At 39.4% G+C, this 25551-nt stretch overlaps 1 protein-coding gene across 1 annotated transcript; it reads left to right on the forward strand.

The window, feature by feature from the left end:
* Positions 1 to 1053: 1053 nt before the first annotated feature.
* On the forward strand, positions 1054 to 24248 carry LOC140231712 (uncharacterized). The gene is made up of 13 exons (XM_072311866.1): positions 1054 to 1251; positions 2862 to 3110; positions 3666 to 3772; positions 5586 to 5677; positions 7429 to 7458; positions 10188 to 10280; positions 15450 to 15566; positions 16415 to 16456; positions 20320 to 20844; positions 21310 to 21482; positions 22037 to 22196; positions 22742 to 23017; positions 23667 to 24248. The coding sequence occupies exons 1-13, from the start codon at positions 1054 to 1056 to the stop codon at positions 23795 to 23797; spliced, it is 2193 nt and encodes a 730-aa protein (XP_072167967.1). The 3' UTR covers positions 23798 to 24248.
* Positions 24249 to 25551: the final 1303 nt, after the last annotated feature.

The following is a 25551-nucleotide window of genomic DNA, read 5'->3' on the forward strand; positions in this document are numbered from 1 at the left end:
GTGAGTGAAATTTCATATGTCGTCAAAGAAATATATCCTTATCGAGTAAACTCGTATCCATGTTTTGGTGAATGATAAAATGTTAGATATGCCATTTCAACCGGCTCGGAAAGGAGTTATACGGGCAAATCGTGCCCGATAACCAGTTGCGGTGGGTGAAACAGAGATAATAAAACCCCCTCTGGTCCTCAGGGTTCCTTGGAGGTTAATGGTGATGCACCCTCGAGGCGTCGCACCCCCGGGGATCATACCAATTCCCTAGCGTGAAACTAGAGTGTCAGTGCAGTAGAGAGGTAATGACTTAATCTTCTCGGCCCGTGCCAAGATTTCACTCGCACCAATCGCAGGCATGTGTCCTCAATAAAATCAAGTCAAGTTTCGCTTCAATTTTTGTGCTCCCCACCCCCCTCATTTCATGGATAAATCCAAACGTAGTTGCTTTTACAATGTCATTGTTGTTGCTGTTTTTACTGTAACGTCGAGCTCATTTCCGTTGTGTTGTAAACATCAGCAATATTTTCCCACGGCCTAGTCATTGGACTTTGATAACCTTTTATACGAGCATGGGGTTGAAAATTCTTCCCTCCCAGATTCTTAGGCTCAGTGAGGAAGCCCGCAGACAGTGAGTTGAATAGCTTTGCTACTCCGAGCTAGCATTAAAGGATTTGTAATTTCCGCCAGAGCGTGTGTGGGACGTAACATGAATGGGCGAGGGAGGGATTCCAATGGGTGCACACACACACATCGACACATATTACTTCGTTAGAATACGAACGAAAGTTATGTGGACTATCAGTTGTGACGTTTCGCTCTGCGCATGACATAAGTCTGTGACTATGGTTACCAGTGTGAAAGCGGCAATCGTCTGGTTATCTCCTTGATTACCCGTGGACTTAACTCTACAGGAGAACAGGAAATCGCGAGTTATCAGGTGCTTTAACACAAAAAACAATGCTCTGTCGACAGTTCAGTGCGTTTTGCAAACGACTACCTCTTTCTGGCCCTTACCAGAGAAAAATGTGAGTATTGGGCGTTATTATAGTGGTCTTGGACATGTCTCCGTGGGTTCGCTTCGTGATCTTTATCCTGTTTTTCGTCTCTTCTCCACCTGAACGGAGGAGAGTAGCAGTTGCCATGGGAGACAATGGGCGGTCTGTCCCTTACAGCGCTGAAGAGGCGCGCAAAATTGTCGATATTCACAACCAGAAACGGGGAAACGTGACACCGTCAGCTGCAAACATGGAGTTTATGGTAGGTCGAAACTTATTACAGAAATAACCTAATCGTAGTTCTTTTCTCGCAAGCCCCTCCCCTTACCCCTCCATATCTTATCCTATCTCTACTGTAGGTCTCAGAACCCAAATGAATTCGACGGATGTATCTGTGAAAACTTCTGCCGTGTTAATTTCTGATCCATATTACTTGTAAGAAAGGGTACCTTCCAGCCAGATTTCTTCTCTATGAATGACAAAATTTCACATCATCTGCCCTTTAGAAAATGTCCAGTTCTTTGCAAGCCGCAGGTCAATGTTACTTCAGTTTTTAACCGGATCCAACTTGCTTCAAAAAAGGAAGACAGCAATATAAATGTCAAACTCGTTGCATGTGTAATGGACTAACAGGTGCGGGGGTGGGTTTTTTTTTTTTTTTTTTGGGGGGGGGGGAGGGAAGTTCAAGGAAGACAAATGGACACGATGTTGCTAATCGTTAAAGGCAGCCATCAAAATATTTACATTACTTACCAGTTAATAACCTCGCATTGTATCTTTTATTTTTAAACACATGTATAGGCCTATACATCCATATTCGGGATCTTGCTGCTTCGTCATGGCTCACTTTCACTCCGGTCAAAAGTCATTCATAACTTGACGCGTGGGACCTTGGATTTCGTAACGCGTTATCTTGTGCAAGAATGTGCCATTTTTATCCGCGTTTATCGTAGCCCTTTTCATAACGGCAGCTTCAGCCTTGATACATTATGTAGGATATGGGCCTGTTATGCTCAACTGAGAAGAAAATACTATGACAGTTCATGGTGTCACCGCAGAGCTACGATATAAAGAATAATATGTATATTAATAAAAAAAAACACTAATCCCTTTGCCTTGTTACTGACCTAATGTTAAGAGTAATACAGAGTATTATTTCCGTAGCTTTCTATAGGGAGTGTTGCAAGAAAGTTGCAATTAATTGCAACTCGACTTTCTTGCAACACCCCCTAAGATAGTTAATGTAAGTCGATTGCTCTTTGATTATGCCAGAAAAAAAAAAAAAACATGGAATTTTCGTTATTTTTAAAAATATTTCTTCGCTATTCTGCAGTGATGTAACAAACTGTTGTAGTCTTCTCAAGTAACGATGACGGCACAGAAACTTCATGACTTCTCAACGAGCTATCCGATTTTCCCATAACTCCACTGATTTGTTCTACTAAAAATATTGCTACATTCACTCAATCCACATAAAGATTACGGAGTGCTGTATTGACTACACAGCATGTCAAGTTCAACTTTGTGAACTCACTACCTGGCAGGCTTAAGATAGTGAGTATGTGTGCTTAATGTGATCCGGAATGGATCAAAATATGATTAGAATGTTTTAAACTGCTTTTCAAAATTATGTAGGTCACTTTCCTCTCTTTCACACAACCATGATTGGCCATGCTACGACGTCGTTTATATCACGTTGTATGTATACAACGTTACGACCCAGAGATTGGTCATATCATGATAGTGATTGATAACCAAAATATTTGTACCTCCTTTAAGTGGCTGAATCCGCGAAGCCTCTATGAACGTTCAGAAAGGGTAACGTCTCAAAAATACACTTGACCTCAACGATACGTTTTCCCTGTCATATAGTCTTGGGACGAAGACCTTGCTAGTGCAGCTCTGGCGTGGGCTGCCCGCTGCACGCTGACCCACGGCATTCCAGAGAACTCCACGATATCGAGGTTTCTTGGCCAGAACATCTGGGCTGGTTACGTGCTGGTGGGGAACAGATCACCAGATCTTCTTAGTCCGTTTATGGCTTGGATTAACGAAGACCGGTTTTACGACTACGATACCAATACATGCGCAGAGGGACAAATTTGTGGTCATTACACACAGGTGCGTAACGAATGGATAAGTGACGTAATTCAAGTACTGCGCCACAGTATGTCATAGTTGGAAGTAAATTAATGCAGCAACAGAATTCATAAGGAGTTTGAGTTTATCTTATCTTACATGGGTTCGCTCACTTCAGTCAATTATACTTGTTCTTTTGTGAGTCCGTGTATAAAAAAAATACGAACAACAACATATATTAAATATAGCAAATAAAAATAATCAAAACAAAATATACTGAATTTTATTACAGAAACAAACAATAAATTGAACAAGTTGTAAATCTAATTTGATGAAAAAAGAAGAAAAATGAGAAAATAATACACGGTCTTACAGTTCAATGCAGTAAATTTCTACGATCTATTCATCTCTTTCAAAAAAAATTCATATCGAGTAGCGAATTTTATGGCGTACCGTGACTTCTCGTGTAAATTGTTGTTAAACAGTCGGAAAATCATCAGCAGTTCATGGTGTAATGAAAGCATAAAACATTAGTTTTGTTTTTTTAACACTTGTCTTTTGTCTCTCAAATTTATCTATTACTTAATATTCATGCAGATCGTGTGGGCCTCAACCAATAAGGTTGGGTGTGGCAGAGCTCGCTGTTCCGTTGGCGATAACATTTTCTTCGATCGCTGGATCGTCGTCTGCAACTATTTGCCCGGGTGAGTAGAATATGAATTCAAGCTAATAAACAGAAAGCTAATAAATTCAAACCCTGCAATACACAACGACAGAAGCGCTCATACACTGTACACAGGCACTATATACACTCATGTCGCGCACACGGGGTCATCCCACGAGACCGACACCCATGAGTCATAATACATCCCACGAGTCATACAGCCCACGAGTTCGACACTAGGCAAATAAAGCCCACGAGTTTGACACTAGGTAAACACAGCCCACGTTGTGTCAGTCTTGTGGGCCTTGTTTGCTTAGTGTCGAACTCCTGGGCTGTATGACTCCTGGGCCCTGTTTCATAAAGCTGTTCGTAAAGTTACGAACAACTTACGAGCGATTGGTGATCAGATCTTGTGCTGAATTATTGAAATTCTGATAGGTATAGCACATCGGAACTGATCACCAGTCGCTCGTAAGTTGTTCGTAACTTTACGAACAGCTTTATGAAACAGGGCCCTGGGCTGTATAACTCGTGGGCTGTATGACTCGCGGGTGTCGGTCTCGTGACGTGCACCCGCGGGCACACACATAACCGGGTACGCCTATTGCGTTCCCGGTTTTGAAGTGTTATTCAACAGATCAACGATTTTATTGACAAATCACTCAATTGATTACACTTTCGATTAGTCCCAAAAGGGAAGTGAAATAGACTTTTCCTGAATTACCTGACACCATAAGCAATTCTCGAGGCCATGATCTCTAATGCATATAATCACTGAGTATTATCCCCTGCAGTAGTGATCGTCATAATGATGATGATAATGATGATGATGATGATGATGATAATAATAATAATAATAATAATAATAATAATAATAATAATAATAATAATAATAATAATAATAACAGCAATAATAATAAAATAAAAATGATAATAATGATAATGATTATAATAATAATAATAAAATAGCCATAACAGGATGCAAATAACGACAATTAAATATATCATGACTAGCCCTTTGAAGCTGAATCGGTGGTCAAGACCAAATAGACTCGATATCATTGGTTCGATTCCCATGGTGACAGTGGTAGCGTTCTCAGGCAGGACACTTTTACTTCATCGCTTAGTCCTTCCAGGGAGGGTCTCACCTCCCTGGTCCTTCATGGGAACTGTCTTTCAACTCAAGTTGAACCCCAATAATGATGGCACTAGAAACCGGAACTCTGGTGTCGCTGTGCAAGGTTACGCAAGAAACGAATCGGGAGATATGATTAGAAGAGGAAATCAGCTCTTCATTGCAATCAGCAAACAACTAAAAGACTAAAATGGCCTCTCTGGGGATTCAGGATCTACTGTATGTTTTTGACATGATCGTTACCTTTATTACCATTATTATCATTGTCATTCCTATTATCACTGTTGCTATTACTATCTATCTATCATTTTGATGATGATGATGATTATGGTTATGATAATGATGATGATGTTATTGTTATAATTATTACTATTATCAATATTTTTACTATTATGATAATGAGTATGACTGTTACTGTTATCATTAGTGTCAAACATTGTCATTATCATGATGATGATCAATTACGTTATAATTTTTGTCATTATTACCGCTATACTTCTCATCGAATACCGTCTATTCCCTTTAAGGACATCATTCTCTACTAGTCAGGTTGTTTTTTATTTTTGTTTTTGTTTTTGTTTTTTGTTTTTGTTTGTTTGTTTGGATTTTTTTTTTTTTGGGGGGGAAGTATTTGACATTTTTTTCCTCCCAAATATTGTGTAAACCGTAGTAGATGATAACAGCGATGAAATATTTGCACTCACATCTTCACACACAGAGGCAATATTCGTGGAATGTTGCCCTACGTCGACGGGCCAAGCTGTACGCGGTGTGCCTCCGGGAACGGGGAATGCTTCGAGAATATGTGCCGTAAGTCGCTCGTTTCGTCATTAGAAGGATAGTAACTGGTTTTTACAAGTACAAAATTCTGCTGTTTAATTGTTCATCTTTTTTCATTATCAGTGAAAATGTTGCACTGAAAAGCGTCATAGCTATAGTGACAGGTGTCGTATAGTCTTGGTTAGTTGTTTCTACGCTTGATGCAAAGGCAGTCCACCTTATATCAGCGTTGACATTAACTCTCATAAACTGCTCGTCTCCTGTAGTCAAAATGTTAACAGTCGATACATTACCCCCTGGGAATTTCGCTCTTTATCCAATGTTATCAATTGATTGTCCCGTGCATGTAGTACTAAACGGAACGAGACAAATAAGCAGAATGCGGAAGGCTTTCGGGTTTCGTCTGTCAATCAAAATAAAATATGAGGAGCGATCTATCCGTATCAGTCTGGGATCTGAAAAATGAACATCCCGTGGAGTTAATGCCCTCCTTTTAAAGGACGCCTCTTTTTTACTGTCATTCCTCCTTTTTTTGGGGGGGGGGGTGGGAAATCTTAGGAAAGAATGACAACACATGCGCTAAATACATCAAAAGTTTTGAAATATGGCCAAGAACAATTTTATTTACCAAAAAAAAAAACCCAACATGACTTTACCTTCAGACGACAAAACGACCTCCGAAGAAGTGGAACGTAATTTCACCCTTTTTTCTTTGTTTTTCCAAATGTCAAGGCCCTTTATGTACATGTGTAATAACAACATTTTCTTCAGAAGGATTTATGTCAGGCTGTATTATGAAAGACGGTCATTTAGAGACGGTATTTACTTGTTCTGAGAGTTTTTGTCTGTTAAACCACGTGAATCTAGCCATTTTCCTAGGTGACAGCTAGAGAGCCGATCTGAAATTTATGGGGAAATGGAAGGAAATCCTAATAACAGTTTCACGTCGCGTTGCCAAACTTGACTTAAATTTGATCAAGAATTTGGCATATTCATTGCCATTACCAGTTGACATTTCCACAGTTAGATTCGTTGGAAATCGGAAATGGTTACAGAATATCAGCGGCAGGGATGGGTAAAGTACGCAGGATGTACCTATACCGTTGAGAAGAGACTGAATAGTGTTTGTAGTATGCAAACTCAAGTTTGAGCGATGGTACTGATGGTACAGTTCTATGATAACATGGATAATGTCTATCCGTCCCTTGTTTTCATCTTTAGATAGCAAATAGTACATAGACATCTTTTGTACAATAATCGAAATCATTTATCATACAAATAAGGCATCATGGTGATTATGATGGTGATGATGTCTATCACCATTATCATTATTATCCTTTTTTAGTACTTTGATTATCATTATGATTATGACTTTATATCAAGGGTATAAGTGATACTTGTGTTTAGTCACCCTTTATTATCCTGGACCTCAGCTACAGTCTTTATGTCCCCATTCCCTGTCATTCGTGGGGGGGGGGGGGGATTGCATGTATTTTCTTCCACGTTATTCCCACTTTATTTCATATGTTACAAGCTGATGCAACATTTGAACTATTATTGCAAGCTTGGCCGTAGAAAACTTTCAAGTTTCAAATCCTTTTAGCAACTCCAAATCATAGTGCTGTGTATCTTTTTGTGTGTGTGTGTGTGCTAGAATATTATTACAATGCCAGATTATTTTCATTAATCTTATAGGAAATATGTAAACAACCGGAGTTCATTATTTCAACTCAATATCAAATGTAAAAAAGTGATTATGTTACATTCCCTTACATTTTCAGGACCGTGCGCCGACCATTCAAGACCATGCGGTGAGTGAAAATAACATGTCATCACATCGTTCTGGCTTCATCTCGGAGCATACTATGTAGCTAGTTGTAGTCGCAGGATTAGCAAGAAGTGGTGATTGCAGTGCTAAGCAAAATGTTGCACTCTACTCCAGGGGTTGTGGTAGTATAACCATTGATGATTCATCAGGCTCCTGTGATTATCTTGTCAGATGGAAAATGAAAACAAACAAACAAACTAACAAACAAACAAACAAACAGCAGCAGTAGTAGTAGTAGTAACAATGGTATTATTAGTATTACTATTATTATCATTATTATTATTATTATTATTAGTAGTAGTAGTAGTAGTAGTAACAATGGTATTATTATTAGTATTACTATTATTATCATTATTATTATTATTATTAGTAGTAGTAGTAGTAGTAGTAATAGTAGTAGTAGTAGTAGTAGTAGTAGTAGTAGAAGTAGTAGTAGTAGTAGTAGTAGTAATAGTAGTAGTAGTTGTAGTAGTAGTAATAGTAGTAGTAGTAGTAGTAGTAGTAGCTATAGTGTAGTAATAGTAGCAGTAGTTGCATAGCAGAAGGAGGAGTCATGTAAAGTGTTGGGTAGCAGTTATACTTGAATTTCAATGATATACTGTAAACCAGCACTACTTTTCATTTTGATAATCACCGTTTTGTTAGAATGTATTAATTAATGACACAAGTCTAGCCTGAAACCTTGTTTGCATGCATTTCATTTGTTGATTGAAATTCGTTGCGTTTTTATGCCTCCGCCACGAAGTGGTGCCGGAGGCATTGTGTTTTCGGGTTGTCCGTCCGTCCGTCCTTCCGTCCGTCCGTCCCTCCGTCCGTCCGTCCTTCCGTCCGTCCGTAATGAATTTTGTGGCAAGCGTAACTAAAAACCTTTTGAGGTATCCTAATGAAACTTGGTATGTATGTGTATTAGGTGGTGAAGTTGTGCCTATCAACTTTTGGGTGCGCATGCTCAAGGTCAAAGTTCAAAAGGTCAAGGTCAAATACATAAAATGTCTCTATTTCCTCCATATCTATGCATTGCCTGAAGATATTTTCTTGAAACTTAGTGTATACATGTATTACCCAATTAAGATTCTGTGGTGAAAGTTTTGGGTCATGAGGTCAAAGGTCAAAAGGTCAAGTAAAAATGTTAAAATTTCACTTTTTTCTCTGTATCTTGGAAATTGTTTAAGGTATCTTCATGGAACATAGTATATATGCATGTACTGACTGGCAGTGGTTATCTAGGAAATTTGATGGGGTCAAAGGTCAAGGGCAATACTTCAAAATTTTAATATTTCCCTTATATTTATGCAATGCCAGCAGGATTATCTTTTTTTTTTTAACTTGGTGTATGCATATATAACCCAATAGAGATTCTCTAAGATTTTTTTTTTTTTTTTGCCAAGAAGTTCTAAGGTCAAAAGGTCAAAGATCAAGTGAAAGTGCTGAACTTACTTCTTTCTCCATATCTCGGAAGTGGCTCAAGTTATCTTGAAACTTAGTACATATTTATGTATGTTCTGTCTGACAGTGGCTCTTATAAATCTTAGGGTCAAAGGCCTGATGAAAATTATAACAATTTACTGCTCAATACAGAATTGCACTTTTTCTCTATACCCTGAAAATTACTCAATGCATAAACTTATGAAAGGGTCAAAGTCACATGCTCTCCTATTCATCCAATTAAACATAGGTCAAGGAAGGTGAACATTCAACACATTTGTGACAAACATGTCATTTTAATATTTTGCCAATTTTGTGAAAATGTAATCACACATTGTCCACATGTACTATAGACCTATTAGGAGAATCATGCATTATGGCGGAGGCATACCAGTCGCCATAGCGATATTTCTAGTTTTTTTTTTTTTTTTTTTTGGTCATGAACTCAACCAATACCCACAAGATCATTTGTAATTTCCCTGTGGAAAGAAAACAGAGGAAACTGAATTTGATTGAATTGAAATGATGGGCGGTAGTGGGTTCATCTGACAGTGGATATGAGTAAACCCGTGTGTCTGTACAATATGAAGACTTTATAATAGATGATGCTAAATTCAATCTACTCTACGTATCTCGTTAATGTTGTTAGTAATGTTTGTAAATTTGGTTTTTGTGGGGTCTCTTTTTTTGTTGCAATACAGAGGAAGAATGAGAGAAATGGAATTAGTAATCTAAGCCAAATTCATAATGATTTTAATTAATACCACGCCATCATACGTCGAAGCTGCTTTTCAGGCTTGAAAACGTATTACACAACTATGCACGACACGTCGTATTCGTGGTTTGGCTGAAGAACCTCCATAAACCAGCAAAGTGTGGAACTACATCATTGTAATACACCGTCTTCACCCATGCCATTCAACGTATGATCAAAAACATGTCCTAGTTTTGAGCGATATAGTGAAAACAGCCTAGGTTTTGGGCAATGACAAAATAAATTTGCATTCTAGGGTTAACACAGGATGCGGGTAAGCATTCCCACATATGAATTGTATGCTTAACATTTTGTGACGGTTATCTGCTAAAAGCAACCGCTGACTGTTGTTATAAGAAAGAAGAAAGAGAGAGAAAAGGGGGGGGGGGTAGGAAAAAAACAACCCACACGTCAGGATGTATTGAAAGATGTTCCTGTTTTATATGCGATCGTTTCACCAGGGCAAAACGCAAGGGGAGGCCAGCGAGTAAATCCCGTTTTCATTTCCCATTTTTCTTTCCTACACACACCAGAATGTAGGTTGACATGTCAGAACTGTGGCACGTTGGATGCTCGGACCTGCACCTGCTCCTGCGCGAAGGGTTGGCATGGCAACGAATGTGAAAGTGAGTGGTGGCATGTCTTCAATACACAGAGAGAAAAAGGAGAAAACAGACCGAGTGAAGCGGCAGTGTGAATCGAAAAAAAAAAAAAAAACTTGTGAAATAGTTTGTCGTGCGTCGAGTTGATTTTCGATCCCTCGATCTGTCATCGTGGGCTAACCTTGAGTGACCTTGACTTTCGATTCGCACGATCTATTGTACAGGATCCCCGACTCCCCGCCTCATCCCCCTTAACCCACCCCTCTCGTTCTCTAACCCTCCTCTTCATGACAGGTTCCCATTGTTAAATAATACATGTATATGGACGAGCTCGCCATAACTGGTACTATAAAGCAGGTGTGATGGTTGCTCTCCGGACACGAACACACTTAGAACATACTTCTTTTTCATATTTTTTAAATATTTGATATTGTGTAACTGTGCAAATAATAAAACTTAATAATTTGGTCAACAGTAAAGGCATTCTCTTTTCTACTCTTTATTATTCTAATAATTTTATAGAGAAGGGGGAGAAATTTATGAAAACCTATATATTGTAATTGAAACACATAATTACACACACTTCCACACACACCACAATCACACCTACACGCATGCACACACACCACACGCAGTAATTCAGTTCCTGTCCTAACTTGTTTGTTTTTCTGTGTGATCTTTCCCTTTCTACCCCCTCTTTTTCTCTATCTATCTCTCTCCTCTATAACAGCAAAGGCTTACGGTAGAATACCATCTATCATTTGCGGCTTATTCTATTCCTGTCATTCAAGTAGACCCTAGTATCCTTTCTTTTGTAGATGAAAATATAACTGACAGATACCCGTAAGCGTTTACAGAATGATGTTCATCAAAAGCTTTTTTTTTTTTTTATGGTACCAAAGCTTTTGACGGACATCATTGCTGCCAAAACAAACAAACCAAAATAAGAGAAACAAAACTAAACTAAAACCTTCTTCCAAAGAAAAGAGAAAAGATACAAAACATGTTTTTTCTTCGTGACTTCGTATTATGTATAGCTTCTGAAACTAATGGCGAGTCGGAACGCTCATTATCACACTAGGCGGTCGCACTGCAAGTAACCCTGCGTTCTGTTTTCATAATACAGTAAGCTACTGGAAAGCCCTTGACTTTGCAACTGAGTATCATTATTTCGATTAGCTCTTGTTCGCATGGCTATTGTAGCTGAAAGTTTTTTTTTTTCATGTTTTTATAGCTTGTAGAAAACAAACCACATCCGTGCTTTAATGAGCTCGTCGACGTCGTTCAAGTATGAGGCCGTGAGCGAGTGCGACTCCCACACAAGGACGGGATCGCATAGAGCAAGGCATGCACACAAACAACACGCAAAGTACACACAAACACACAAACACACACACACACACACAAAGCAACAACAACAACAACAATAACAACAGCAATAACAAAACAAGACATATTTCAACTAACGTGTCTGCGTCACGTGAACCACTTCGCTATCAACAGCTTCCTCCATTACCAAAATCACAAACAACGAAACACAAAGTAATTCTCATAGTCTGCTATGAAAACAATACTAATCAATATCAGAATATGTGTTTAAAAAAAGCATAAATTGTGGGACCTATCCGCCATGTTTCAGTAATTCTTGGAAGAAGGTTTTTTTTTTTTTTTTTTTTTTTTTTTTTCAATGCATAGCAACGAAAAAGCTAGCCAGTCAAATTTACATTAGGTTTAAGATCTTTTTCTCTCTCTCTTTTTTTTTGGGGGGGGGGGGGTAGGGAGTTCGCAACCAAAGAAAGTTTTCTGTATTAGTTTGCCAGTACATGTTTTTGAAAAAAGAGAACAGAATGTATTGGAGATATGTATGGACAATCTACTTCCATCACGTCTAGTTAAAATGTTCTTTAGTGATCCTTGTCGTCAACGCGGGGAGGCAAAAAAAAAAAAAAGCAAGCTTTCTCAAACGGTCCGACAAATCTCTAACAGAAAAAGAGGAGAGAAATCGAAATAGGAAGAGACGATAACATTGTATACCCACAGCGAGTGCCAAAAATAATCAATTCAATTCGACACAGTTTTTATTTTCCACTCATTGGATGGAATACCCTCGTCAACCAAAGACTGGTTTTCATATATGGGTTCACACTGAAGGGTAAGAAATACAAGCACCACAATTACAAATATAATACCGGTATTGGGAAAGTGAAATATACAGTACAGACTAATTTTTAGATACGAGAGGAAAAGATTACAAAGACAGTTTTGTCAAATACTGCATAGTGGGGGAAACAAGAGCATGTAAGAATACGTAAGAGAAAACTGGTATTACTGAAACTTGGCTGCATGTGCACTGATGAAAAAACTGATGATTGATGCTCTATCGCATTGCGCATCATACATTCAAACTTATTCCATCAAATCCTCTTTTTTTTAAACTGCATCTAGAGAAATACTAGATAGAGCATGCCCAGGTCAATTATTCAATGGAAAAGCACTTTTTATACATAAAATCTCTTGCCTTCATCTGTTTTCTATCTGCTTCCAATTTTCCCATCAAAATTTCTAGTCTTCTTCTACTGACATGGCTCTCTAAAGGGAAAGAGAATCTGTTACCTCGTGCCTGTAGCCGTGGTCACAACTCGCTGTACTTGCAAGTGCGTGTTGTCTACTTGCAAAAACGTGGACAAAATTTGGGGATCCGTACGTAGTAAGTACCGCCTCAGTGCGGATTTTGAAGCACGCAGACACGCCGTAGCACTTTTATGTCACGAGGAACTTTCGCTGCGTTCGGGCTACGGATTCACCCTAAGTACGGGCAACGTACGTGCCCTACAACGCACTGACTCCGTGCGTCTTCCTGCCGTTACTTGCTCGAGGGACGGCGCACGTAGCACTTGCGTGTTGAGCACGTGATCAGTGCGTCGTCCGTGCTTATTCGGCACTGCATGAGTTCAACTCTTCAACAGAGCACGCAGATCGTACCGAATAAGCACCTGCTCCGCACTTACAACGCAAGTTGTGCGTACTGATTTCTGCAAGGAACGCAAGCCCAGCCTAGGGACGAGTGTCATTAATTTTCGTCTCCAAGATGTTGGCAATTAGGTATTCGTACTGTTCTACTTCACCTAGGGGGCAGAAATGCCCTATAAGGATTGTTGCCTCGAAAAAAAAAAATCGCATACTTAGAAAAATGATTGTTATGTTACATGAAAGAGCTTTCAAAACTCTATCGAATTGTCATCACAAACCAAAATGTCATGCCATATGACCTTTCTGCCTGGCAGTCGATGAGTAATAATTATGGTTATTAAAAATGTGTATACAGTGTATACAGTATATAATATATATATATTATATTTTGCAGAACAGGAGAGACAGTCAAAACCTGCTTGAAGAAGAGAAATCTTGAGTTCTGAGTATCAGTGCATGAAGTGACCAGGTTTTTGGAGTTCAGAAAAATAAATGTTGTTACATTCAAGAGTTGCACAAGCTTGGTTAAAATGCATTGGTCATCATTGTTTTTGTAGAGCAATGATAAAGTCAGCACAATTTCAGTTAAGCTGAAATTGAGAATGTATATTTTGAAATTAAGCAAGGAAGAAATTACTATGATGACAGTATTATCTTAAATGAATTGCAAACGTGACACCTTCAGACTCAGCGAAAACTGGAAAACCACTGGCCTACAATTATCGTTCCAGCAATTTGCTGTTAATCTAGCTCAAGAAATGCCTGGATGGCTGAAATGAACCGCTGGTCACCTCTGAAACTGCGTGTAAAGATGGCAGACTTCAACATCAACTCATATGCATCTGAAATAACAAACGTATAATTATTATTCTCAGCTCACCTCCAGTGCCAATGTGTTAGGCTATTTAAACCAAAATAATGTTTTACAATGTCAACGTATACACGATAATATGTTTACACGTGTACCTGGGCCCCATTTCATGAAATAAGTTAGGATGGCAACTCTTGCTGGAATGACAACTTCCAATGGCAACAGCCAATCAGGAAGATGGATTCTTGTCGTTACTATGACAATTGCAATTCCAGCAAGAGTTGCTATCATATCAACTTTTTATGAAATATATAGGGCCCAGATGTATCAACCCTTTCTCTGTCAGTGAGTCATCTATTCACACATTTCGCATATAAACCTATGACCATGAATTGAACTGCCATGTACACGTATGGAGAAGACGTATGATTATACATCAGAAGAATCTCGGAAGTTGGTCCTATAGGCCTACCCCCAACATCTGACGGAAAAAAACAAAAACAAAACATCGCACTTGCACGCACTTACAACATGCGAGAGAGTAGGGATACCGTACGTGAGCAGCACGTGTAATTACAGTCTCCGCAAGATAACGTGGCAATCGCACGGAGATTTTACGTTGTAAGCACGTACAACTCACTTACCACGTGCACAACGTACGATGCACGTAACCCCTCACGGCCAGGCGTGGCGTGCGGGCTACGTACTTACACCCTGCGCAACAGTGCGAGTGTCGTGCGTTGACGTACTTCCTCCCTGCTATAGTCACTCCCTCCCCACGTTTTCAGAAAAAAACGTAAATGCCGTGGCCTCCGCCAAAAACGTACGGACTAAAAGCACGCACGGCGAGTTGTGACCAGGGCTTGTGTGACATGGTCACGGGTGTTCTGAACTAATAAGTGATTTAGGATGAACCTAGAAAGTCGAGGACCACTGCGAGGGAAACAGGGTAAACGAAGTACCTGCCTGACTCATTGTCCTCGGAAACCCTGCATGATTGATCGTACTCGAGATCTATGGGCATTTCCAAATTTAATAAGGGACGAGGTATGGCAATCAGCTAACTTATAGGAATTAAAGGCTCTTAGGTGTAGTGGTTAAGACTCTGGACTCTTATACTTGAGACCCGGAGTTCGAGTCCCTCTCTATAGGTGATTTTAACCTTGAACAACCCACAATGTTTCATTTGACCCAGGTGCCCTGATATGGATAATTGACCCATATTCATGAGAAGTTTTGTTAGCAGGATCTTCTGAACAGTGCTAACGTTAAAGAGGCTGATCTCTGTTTTGCTATTAATTCTATTGGAGTTATGATTGAGATAAATGAGGGGGTTGAACAGACCAAGAGTTGAAAATGTCATTCAAGATGATTCATGCTATTTTGTGTTCATGTCTTGACTCCTGCCGCAGAGCCGTGCGTGGACACCCACGAATACTGCGGGAAAAGCCCCGGCTGGCCTGGTCCGTTCGTGTGCCCCATCTACAGCTACATTCCCCGGTACTGTCCACTCATGTGTGGAGTTTGTGGTACGTCAACATTATTCAACGTGTCTACATCAGAGTCAGAGACACTTTAGTTGTAGCCTAAGTGGACTTTGATGGATAGAGTAAAGCCAAGCACAAAGGACAGTGAAACAAGAAAGATATATAAACACAAAATTTCACGTATTTTTTTTTTTTTTTTTGTGAATCGTCTTTACATCGGTAATAATTAAAAGGCTCGTGATGTCATCATCCCATAAATTTCCCACATGATTTGCCCACATGTCTGTGCTCAATGTTTCTTTAACAATGAATTCTACGCGAAGAAAATGTATCCTTCCCACATGATTGCCGAATGACAGAAAATGATTGTAGTTTGTCTATGTATAGACCAATGGAGGAATACACCCATGGAGTTCACCCCATCGAGTCAGTGATAATTAGAGAAACGGAAAAAGAAGAAACAATATAACAGCTGTCTTGTCTCTTAATCATCTTACATGACTTTCCATGGGCACCTAAAAGATTTCTTTATTGGGGGGGGGGGGGGAGGGGTGTTAAGTGACTCACCGTCACTCCTCGGTACACCGTAGATATTAATCATATAGTTATCAACATTTCTGGAAGCGACATTCCAAAATGAGACACCATGCAATTCGAACATTGCTTTTGTTCTACCACCGTACCTCATAATCATCATTAATCTTGTCCGTGTTACTCAGTCATGCCATTTTCTGTCAAGACAAACAAGTTGACAGCATTCAACAGAAAATTTGTAAAATCATACTGTAACATTATTATTATACCACAGATTAATGGGATCACCAAGACGACATTAAAATAAAATGAAACATTCAAACCTATCTTATATTTTCTGTTTTGTATCTAATTAGAGGCCGAGGATCCGAATTTTACGTGCGAATCCCCAACAACAGGTGAGTATTTTTTGAGGTTACTACTCTTTAAAAGTCGATTGCATCATAATCTGGAGAAAAAAAAGTATCGAAAACGAACATAGCAACGTACATGTACTTGTACACAGGCCCGTAGCCAGGATTTTTCAAGGGGGGGTGCGGTCACTCAAAAAACGGACCTTCGGTACCAATACCAATGATGACACACACACACACACACACACACACACACACACAATTATATATATATATATATTTTTTTTTTTTTTTTGGACGACCGAACTACAAAAGTTGTATAAGAATTTGCGCGCGAAGCGCGCCGCAAATTGTGAATTTTGACTGTTTTAATGACGTTTTAAAGTCTCGAGGAGATTTGTATTTTTGTCTGTTGCATGCAATCGCGTTACGGTATTTCATCTAGGAAATAGTAAAAACTCATTTTGCCAGGAAGTTGCAAAGTTTAATTGTGTTCGAGACTCTGCGCGCGTAGCGCGCCGCAAAATTGAGAATAGTGATTTTCCTGGTGTTGTTTTAACTTTTATTTTTTTCTATTGTATACCCGCGTTAGCAGGCCTGAAGCAGAGACTCCAACTCTCCCGTTTTCGACGGGAGATCTCCCGCCGAAGAACCATTTTTGCAAAATCTCCCGTTCTCCCGTTTGAGATTTAATTTCTCCCGCCCTGGCTCTTTGTCTCCCGTCGGAAAGGATTTTTACATATTTCTATCGTATGTTGAAAAAATAAGCCTTAGATAGCACCAGAGAGCATCTAGATCCCTGGGAATTTCGCGTTTCGCACACATCAACTTTGAGTCTCCCGTTTGCTAGGGGTTTCAGGCGGGAGAATCTCCAGATCAGAAGGTACTTTGGGTTGGAGTCTCTGCTGAAGCCTGGTATGCGAGTTTGTCAAAAACGAAAATAAATAAGAAATTTTTTAAAACAAAATGAATTGTAAATGTGAACCATTTATATTTTGCCTCCTTGTGGTAGGATATTTCCAGCATTTCCGAACTTTCACATTTTAGATTTAATAATATTAAAGGTAGTAGATCCGATTCGCAAACATCTCCAATATCAGTCAAATGTCATATTAACCATCATGCTAAGAAGGTTTTCTTTGTGAAATTTGGAGGTCAGTGAAATTCAAAAATTAAACATCCGTTAGCCATTGGAAGAAGTTGAGTGCAAATTCAGACCTCAGGCTTAGTGCTCAGATGTTTTCCTATTTGATTTGATCTGTCTTACTGTGCACACTAAGATACATACTGGAATGGTTATTTCTTATCTATTAAATTATAGTAGCATATTTGGTTACTAGCTGTCTCTATAGGCATTTTCGAATTTGGGCTGCAAAGAGATCCACTACCTTTAAGTTAGAAGAGAGATAAGTAAATAATGATAAAATAAACAAACAAAAAAGAATGAGTTTCTTTTGTAATACTATCTGACAAACTTTTTACTTTACCATTTTACTTCATAGCTCAGCACTTTCCATTCTCTCTCATACCCTCTTACCCATTACATTTAAATGAAATACAACTAAAATGAGTTTGCGTGCCTGCATAATACTCTTTGGAAATTATAAGTGAGAATGTTCTTAGGTTTTGGCTCACTTTAAAATGAGAACCAATAGAACTGTCACAACATGAGAAAATGTATAAGTAATAATCAACAGTACATTTCCGAATTTGGCCTGCAAAGAAATCCGCTACCTGTAAGTTAGAAAAGAGATTAGTAAATAATGATAAAATAAACGACAAAAAAGAATGAGTTTCTACCGCCGTATCCAGAACAGAGCCTGAAACGGTGCAGGCTCAAGAAATCGTTTGTACTAATACGTCTTGAAGTACTGTGTGATACTGTTGACTCAGACTTCTACAAAGCTGTAAGTGAGAATTTTAACCCAATCCGGCTCATTGCCTGTGTTTTTTTTTATGAAAAATATGAATAAAGAATGTAAATTGAATAACGACACGTCACAATGCAGTCTAACGCTCTCACAATGTTATCATACATAGGGTTTTCCCTGACTGTTTTTACTCCGGAGCTCTTGCAATATTCAGGCTTTTGTAATACTATCTGACAAACTTTTTACTTTACCATTTTACTTCATAGCTCAGCATTCTCTCACATACCCTCTTACCCATTACATTTAAATGAAATACAACTAAATTGAGTTTGCGTGCCTGCATAATACTCTTTGGAAATTATAAGTGAGAATGTTCTTAGGTTTTGGCTCACTTCAAAATGAGAACCAATCGAACTGTCACAACATGAGAAAATGTATAACTAATAATTTGTTGGAACCGTAAGCAAATGCCAGCTGAAGGCGAGTAGGCAAGTGTGTTTAAAAGCATTAGATTATGCACGGAGATCGTACAGTTACTTGATAGATGATCTTTTCTCGAATATTGGTACTAGCAAAAGGGCTAGAAAAAGCAGCTATTATAATTCGTTAGGCATGCATAATGGCCCAATGAGTGTTACAAGAGAACTGGAGTAAGACAGGTCTTTCATTTTGTTTTGTCTCTCCTGATCGTTCGTAAGAAATGCTAATTCATGACCACCTTTTCACAATTTGATTGGAGCATGCATTCATAATGGAAAATAGTTGACATAATAATCTACCCCCAGGCATTATCATGCCAACATGTACTTATATATACATGTACTATATCTTTGTGAGACGTAGATATAAAATGTCTCAGGTTTTCGATTATAGTAATTTCGAGGAAATTTCTTTAATTTTTATCATATATGTAAACTTGAGGCTATTAGATTTTCATCCACTTACCTCTGTTCCTGTGAAAAAATGCAAGTGTCAACCTCAATGTCATCCACGAATCGCACGTACTCGGGCGGCCAGTGGAAAAAAAAAAAAACACCGGTCACACGCGCCAAGGGCCATGGCATGCAGTGCCAATATAATAATAGCTCGCACAAATTGATACATAACATTTGTGTTTGTGTGCATGGGGACGATCAGATGGTTCATACAACAAAAGGGTTTCGTACAATTATTTTTAACATTGTTAAACGTACTCTTCCACATTTACGTAGCATATAATGTGTCTTTATATTTATTTGGATTGTTATCTTGAGAATTGCTAAAAACAGTTATTATGAAAAAGTGGACCTTTCAGAATTTGGGGGGGTGCGTACGCACCCGACGCACCCCCCCTGGCTACGGGCCTGTGTACATTATCATACCTGTTGTAGTTTTTTGTAACATAGTCAGTTTGTCCGAAATTGATGCAGAATGTCAACACCCTTCAGAATCGATATATGCAAGAAAAATGTCAAACTATTAACATAGTATTGCAATTTCTCTGAATTCCATTCAGCCAAAGTTATTCAGTGTAGAGCAGAGCAAATGTTTATAAATCTGGCAGGTTTGGGTTGCCGTTGTGGCCAACTTGTACGACGCTATATTACTATGATTTGACACCATCGAGCGACAATGTTGTACTAGCTCTATGTTTGAACCATAAAATCGATAAATTAATATGTATGTGCTTGTGGTGTGAAGGGAGGAGGGGTGAGGTATAGAATTGAAACTAGGTTTTCCTTTCACATTAAGTTTAAGTAGCGTCGCCAAGAACGTGCCCAAGCACCTTGAATCACCATTGATGTAGACATTCAAATGTCGGATCTACAATATCATTTTAACGCCGGTAATGTCCAAATTAAGAGAATAAGTAAATTCAGTACTATTACTAACAGAAACACAGTGCACGCTGTTGACTGATTAAGCACGCTCGTTCCCTCCGAGTTTGCCTGAAGAAGAATTTGACTTCATCTCAAACTTATGTTGTGTGGGATGTCTACTGCTTCTAGTAGCATGGGAGGTCCCGTGATTTTTTTTTTCACTGTGATCTTTCAGCAGATTTTACTGGATTGACAGATATCATTACGATGACAGAAGCTACAGTTAGCGCTACATCTTCAGACATTGCCATGGCAACGACCACTGGAATAGATACAACGTTATCGCCCACGACAAGAGCAGGAAGCACTCTGGGAGAATCTCCAGAAACTCTAACCACATACGGTGGAGCACGTGGTGCCTTGAGCGGATATTCGAATCAAGAGGAGACAAGTGAAGACAGTGAAAATACCCCGGGAAACATTCCCTACCCATCAACGCTGGAGGGCGCTAGAGGGCAAAGGCTGAACTCCACTGCCAAAGACGGCGCTTCCGAGAAACTCGATGAAGAACCCCGGGGACTTATCACGGATGCCACAGATAATGGGGTTCGACCCGAGTTTGGAACATCGGCATCCAGCTTTCCAAGAGGAAATGATGGGTCCACATCCAGTGATACGAAAGTCGGTAGCTCTCCTACCTCCAAAACTGTTCAGTGGATGTCATCCAAGGTTACAACAGTGTCCCCAGATGAAACGTCCTCGAGTAACACTTTATTGCCATATTCACACACGAACTCTATAACCACCGCGCATGGCAGCTCGACAAATAGTAAAAACATGGGTACGCATTTTGAAAATCGAGTTAGATCTACTATCATTCCAGAAGTTGAAACAGGTAGACCTGACACACATAATATAGACATATCTACAGCCAAACAAACCCCGGAAAATGACAGTGAAACGACCCTTGAAAATGATACCTCTACGACCCAACGTACTCCTTCCGACGTTGCGTCAAGTTTTGTGTCCATGTCATCCCACTCTGTTACGTCATCGGGTTCAGACACGCAATCGACATTTTTAAAGGAGACACCGGTCATTGCCACTACACATTCTACTCCGCAGGGGGTCAGTTCATTTGAACATCCAATCACAGGAAAGACGCAGTACTCTAAAAATCAAGACAACGTTGAATATGTAATGAGCACTATTGTGACGCCATTAGCAGGTGCTCATGTGGCAGCCACGAGTAACTACAACGCACGACCGAACTCTGGCGCCAAAACCTATCTGACTTTACCATGGGAGAGTGGGGTCAATCAGAATGCGCTACCCAGAGAGCTTTGCGTTGATGATTTCACGGCGATGGACTCGGTCGGACAGACTCTCTTCCTCTTCCGGGTGAGGCACTTATGAATACGTTTATACTTTCGACATCGTGATACTCACGAAATGTCACTATAATGTCATGGCTTTTTCCCCAGTCTAAAATGGCAAGCTATCATTCAACATTATCAAACATTTTGTAAACTAATGTTTTACTGTGGTATAGCAAAGTTAAAACATACTTAAATATAAGAGTCAATATACTGTGAAATCTTTTGATTCCCTGACATAAACTATGTGAACAGACATACGGGGAATCCAAGGAGAAAAAAGCACACAGATTTTTGTGTTTTTAAAGGTACGTGGATGTAGGCTTAGATATTTGTATCCTCTTTACGATAAAAGCTGAAAGAATTGCTCTTTTTCGACAAGACTGCCCATGGCTAACTGGGTACTAAGTATATACTAAAGGGCCTACAGCAGTAAGGCAGTCATTATCGACAAATCAAATCTCTTAAATCGTCAATTCATTTAACATTACGAAGTGCAGTTCCAATTAAAGTTCGGAAGCTCACGTACTGTCTCAATAACAGAAGAGTGCCGATGCGTCATTTCCGTTTTCATTGCAGGGCCAGTATCTCTGGCGAGTGAACATTTCTGACCGGCAGAGGGCGGTGTCAACCCAGCGTGAAACTCTCCGGTCGTACTTCGGCGTGGAGTTGGAGGGTCAGAAGGTGACCGCGGCATTTTATCGCAGCGCCTCCGACGACGAATGGGTCCTGTTCACCTGTAAGGAGTTCAAAAGAAAACTGATAAGTACCTCTCAAGAACTTTAGATATGCAGTAGCATGAAATACAGTTTAACATATCTTATTACATTGACCGTTTAGTGACTACTGAACGAGCAAATCGTCAACGACTATTTGATTTTGTAAGTTTTTATTTTTCAGTAATCAGAGTCGTACTCAGTCAATGATGGCAAATCCTGTATTTATTTTCATAGAGGAACAAAGGTCGATAAAATCATTCGGTCATACGCTGCCTTATTTGAAATTTAGAGGTTCCAAAGTCAACCGACCAAGTTGTAATTCTTTGTGTTGGTTAGTATTCATAATAATGCATTCAAAACGCAATCGGGAAAATGCGTAGCATCGTTATGTGAACAACAACAACAATAACAACAACAACAACAACAACAACAACAACAACAGCAGCAAAAACAAAATGTCTCACATAGTATACATTTACAAATTACCGTGAGTTTTCTGAGTGATGCGCTGTAGTCACCACAGCAGCTAAGCGTGTGTTGTTTGCGAAATGTAATGTGTCCCCAGATCTCGACATGCACGTCATCAGGAATGTTGCGAACGGTTCAGCCGGTGGCACTCATCATAGTCAACGCGTCACGGAGTTGGGGATTCCTCTTTTCGTAACCATCGATGCTGCCCTCTACGACGCCGAGCTCGACAAATCATACCTCTTCACCGGTCGTTGGGTGTGGCGCTATGACAACGGGCGAGGCGTGATGGATGATGGGTATCCAAGGAGAAGCCATCGGGAGTTCTCTGGTTTGACGAGGCGTCGCCCCACATCAGCATTCTCCTACCTAGGTCTGCACGGAATTATCTTCTTTCTTTTCGCATCGTTCTCATCTTTCCTTTTCAAATTGTCATTTGCGATGGACTAATGTTATCTTTCGAAGAAAACAAAAACACAAAACAAACGTGAATTGAACAGATAGTGGCCTTTCTGAACGCACCTCCCATAAGGGTGAACAAATTTTCATTTAATTGACCAAGATTGGACACTAGTTAGTGTACTTAAGAGGCGTGTTATGTTCCTTGTGAATATGTTTTTCTAACAAATCGAGAAGTATTTATTGACACAAGAGGAGTTAATTATCCCAAAGAAAGAAACCGTCGCATGTGAGAAGAATGTTTTCTTTCCTCCATGTATACGCAGTGAAAGTGTTATGTTAAATTATTCTATGGATGGTACAACTGATATTACTGAATTGTATTTTTTTTCCAAAATTGTGGAGAACCAGCATTATATACAAATATAAACGGATCCTCGTTTCTGTCACACGCAGTTACGATTCACATTTGATTTGATTTGATTTGATTTGATTACATTTGATTTGATTTGATTTGATTTATTCACAAAATGCACATGATTTCTTTAAAAAAAAAAGGTGTATCATACGACGGACGGGTATGGGGTCTTTGATCTCACGTGACAAAATTTCCCTTCATGCAGGCGACCATTTCCTTCTTTACGGACTGACGTACGTGCAGCTGGACTTACACAGAAAGACAGCCTTGAAAGTAGGCCACGCCCATCAGAAATCCCCCCTATGTCACAGAGAACGCCTGGGTGTATGGTCGTAGCAGAGATGAACATACTTCGCTTACCTTCATGGGTAGTCGGCCATCGACGTGAGGAAGTTATTTTGCGACAGAAGCTACAAATGACCAGCGGAAGTTGGGACACGTTTTAATGGAATTGCGCCGGCTTGGGCATTATGAAAGTCATCTATGCAAGTCGTTCGGATCACTGCAGCTCTGTTCTATCTTTTCGTAGGAAATTGGATTGGGTTCATAATGTCGGTTGACGTTAGAGTTTTATTTTCCTTTCATGCCACTTTGTACTCGACGTCACTTATTCAATTCAATTCAATTAAATCGAAATCCATTTCCAATACCACATATTTGTTTTCGATTCAGTTAAAAAAAAAATACAAACAATGTAATTCAACAAAGAAGTGAAAATAAAACCTTTGAATTGAATTGAACAATAAGTAAACATTATATGAAACTATGTGTTAAAAAATCATTGTATTATTGGCTAAAGAGACCCCATGTAAAAGACAGGCTTGTAGAGATGTGGGCCACTTAATATCATATTGAACTTACTAAAGAAAAAAAAGAGTAACAGAAGCACACTCACAGGCACATAACGCTAGTTGAAAAAGAAAGATTGAGACAGAACAAACAACTAGAGAAAATGGGAAGGGCACTTAGAAAGAAAAGGAAGGAAGAAAGAAGGAAGAAGGAGGAAGGAAGGAATGAAAGAAAGAAGAAAGGAAGAAAGAAGGAAGGAAAGAAAGGGAGAAAGGAAGAAGGAAGGAAAGAAAGCAAGGAAGGAAGGAAGGAAAGAAAGAAGAAAGGAAGGAAGGGAAGAAAGGGAGAAAGGAAGAAGGAAGGAAGGAAGGAAAGAAAGGGAGAAAGGAAGAAAAAAGGAAGGAAGGAAAGAAAGGGAGAAAGGAAGAAAAAAGGAAGAAAGGAAAGAAAGGGAGAAGGAAGGAAGGAAAGAAAGAAGAAAGGAAGAAGGAAGGAAGGAAAAAAAAGGGAGAAAGGAAAGAAGGAAGGAAAGAAAGGGGGAAAGGAAGAAGGAAGGAAGGAAAGAAAGAAGAAAGGAGGAAGGAAGGAAGGAAAGAAAGAAAGGAAGAAGGAAGGAAGGAAAGAAAGGGAGAAAGGAAGGAAAGAAAGGGAGAAAGGAAGAAGGAAGGAAGGAAAGAAAGAAGAAAGGAGGAAGGAAGGAAGGAAAGAAAGAAAGGAAGAAGGAAGGAAGGAAAGAAAGGGAGAAAGGAAGAAGGAAGGAAGGAAAGAAAGAAAGGAAGAAGGAATGAAGGAAAGAAAGAAGAAAGGAAGGAAGGAAAGAAAGGGAAGAAGGAAGAAGGAAGGAAGGAAGGAAAGGGAGAAAGGAAGGAAAGAAAGAAGAAAGGAAAGAAGGAAGGAAAGAAAGAAGAAAGGAAGGAATTGCTTTAATCGTATTGGAGAGGAGGCAGGCGTCCGCAGCACATGCAGAGATATTGTCAGATATTCTCCACTGGCATGAGATTGTGAACACCCGAAGGAGAAAGTTTTCAAAGTGTGAAAAGTGGAATTTTGTTGTCGTTGTCTGTTGCATTTATGTCACAGGAACATGTGACAGGGGAATTAATGGCATAATGTATAATGTTGTGAGGATTAGCTCTTGTGGCTTCTTATGTACAGATGGCGTCATGAGTTGTAGAGAACATGGAAAGTAGAGGATAAATGTTTTCTTCTTTAATGTCGTTTGATATAGAAGAACGTAGTGGTGTTGCTTAGCCACAGCAGATCCTGAATAGGAAAGAGTGTTTTTCATTCAAATTAGCGTT

This window comes from Diadema setosum, chromosome 8 (genome assembly GCF_964275005.1).
Source record: "Diadema setosum chromosome 8, eeDiaSeto1, whole genome shotgun sequence".
NCBI classification, from domain to species: domain Eukaryota; kingdom Metazoa; phylum Echinodermata; class Echinoidea; order Diadematoida; family Diadematidae; genus Diadema; species Diadema setosum.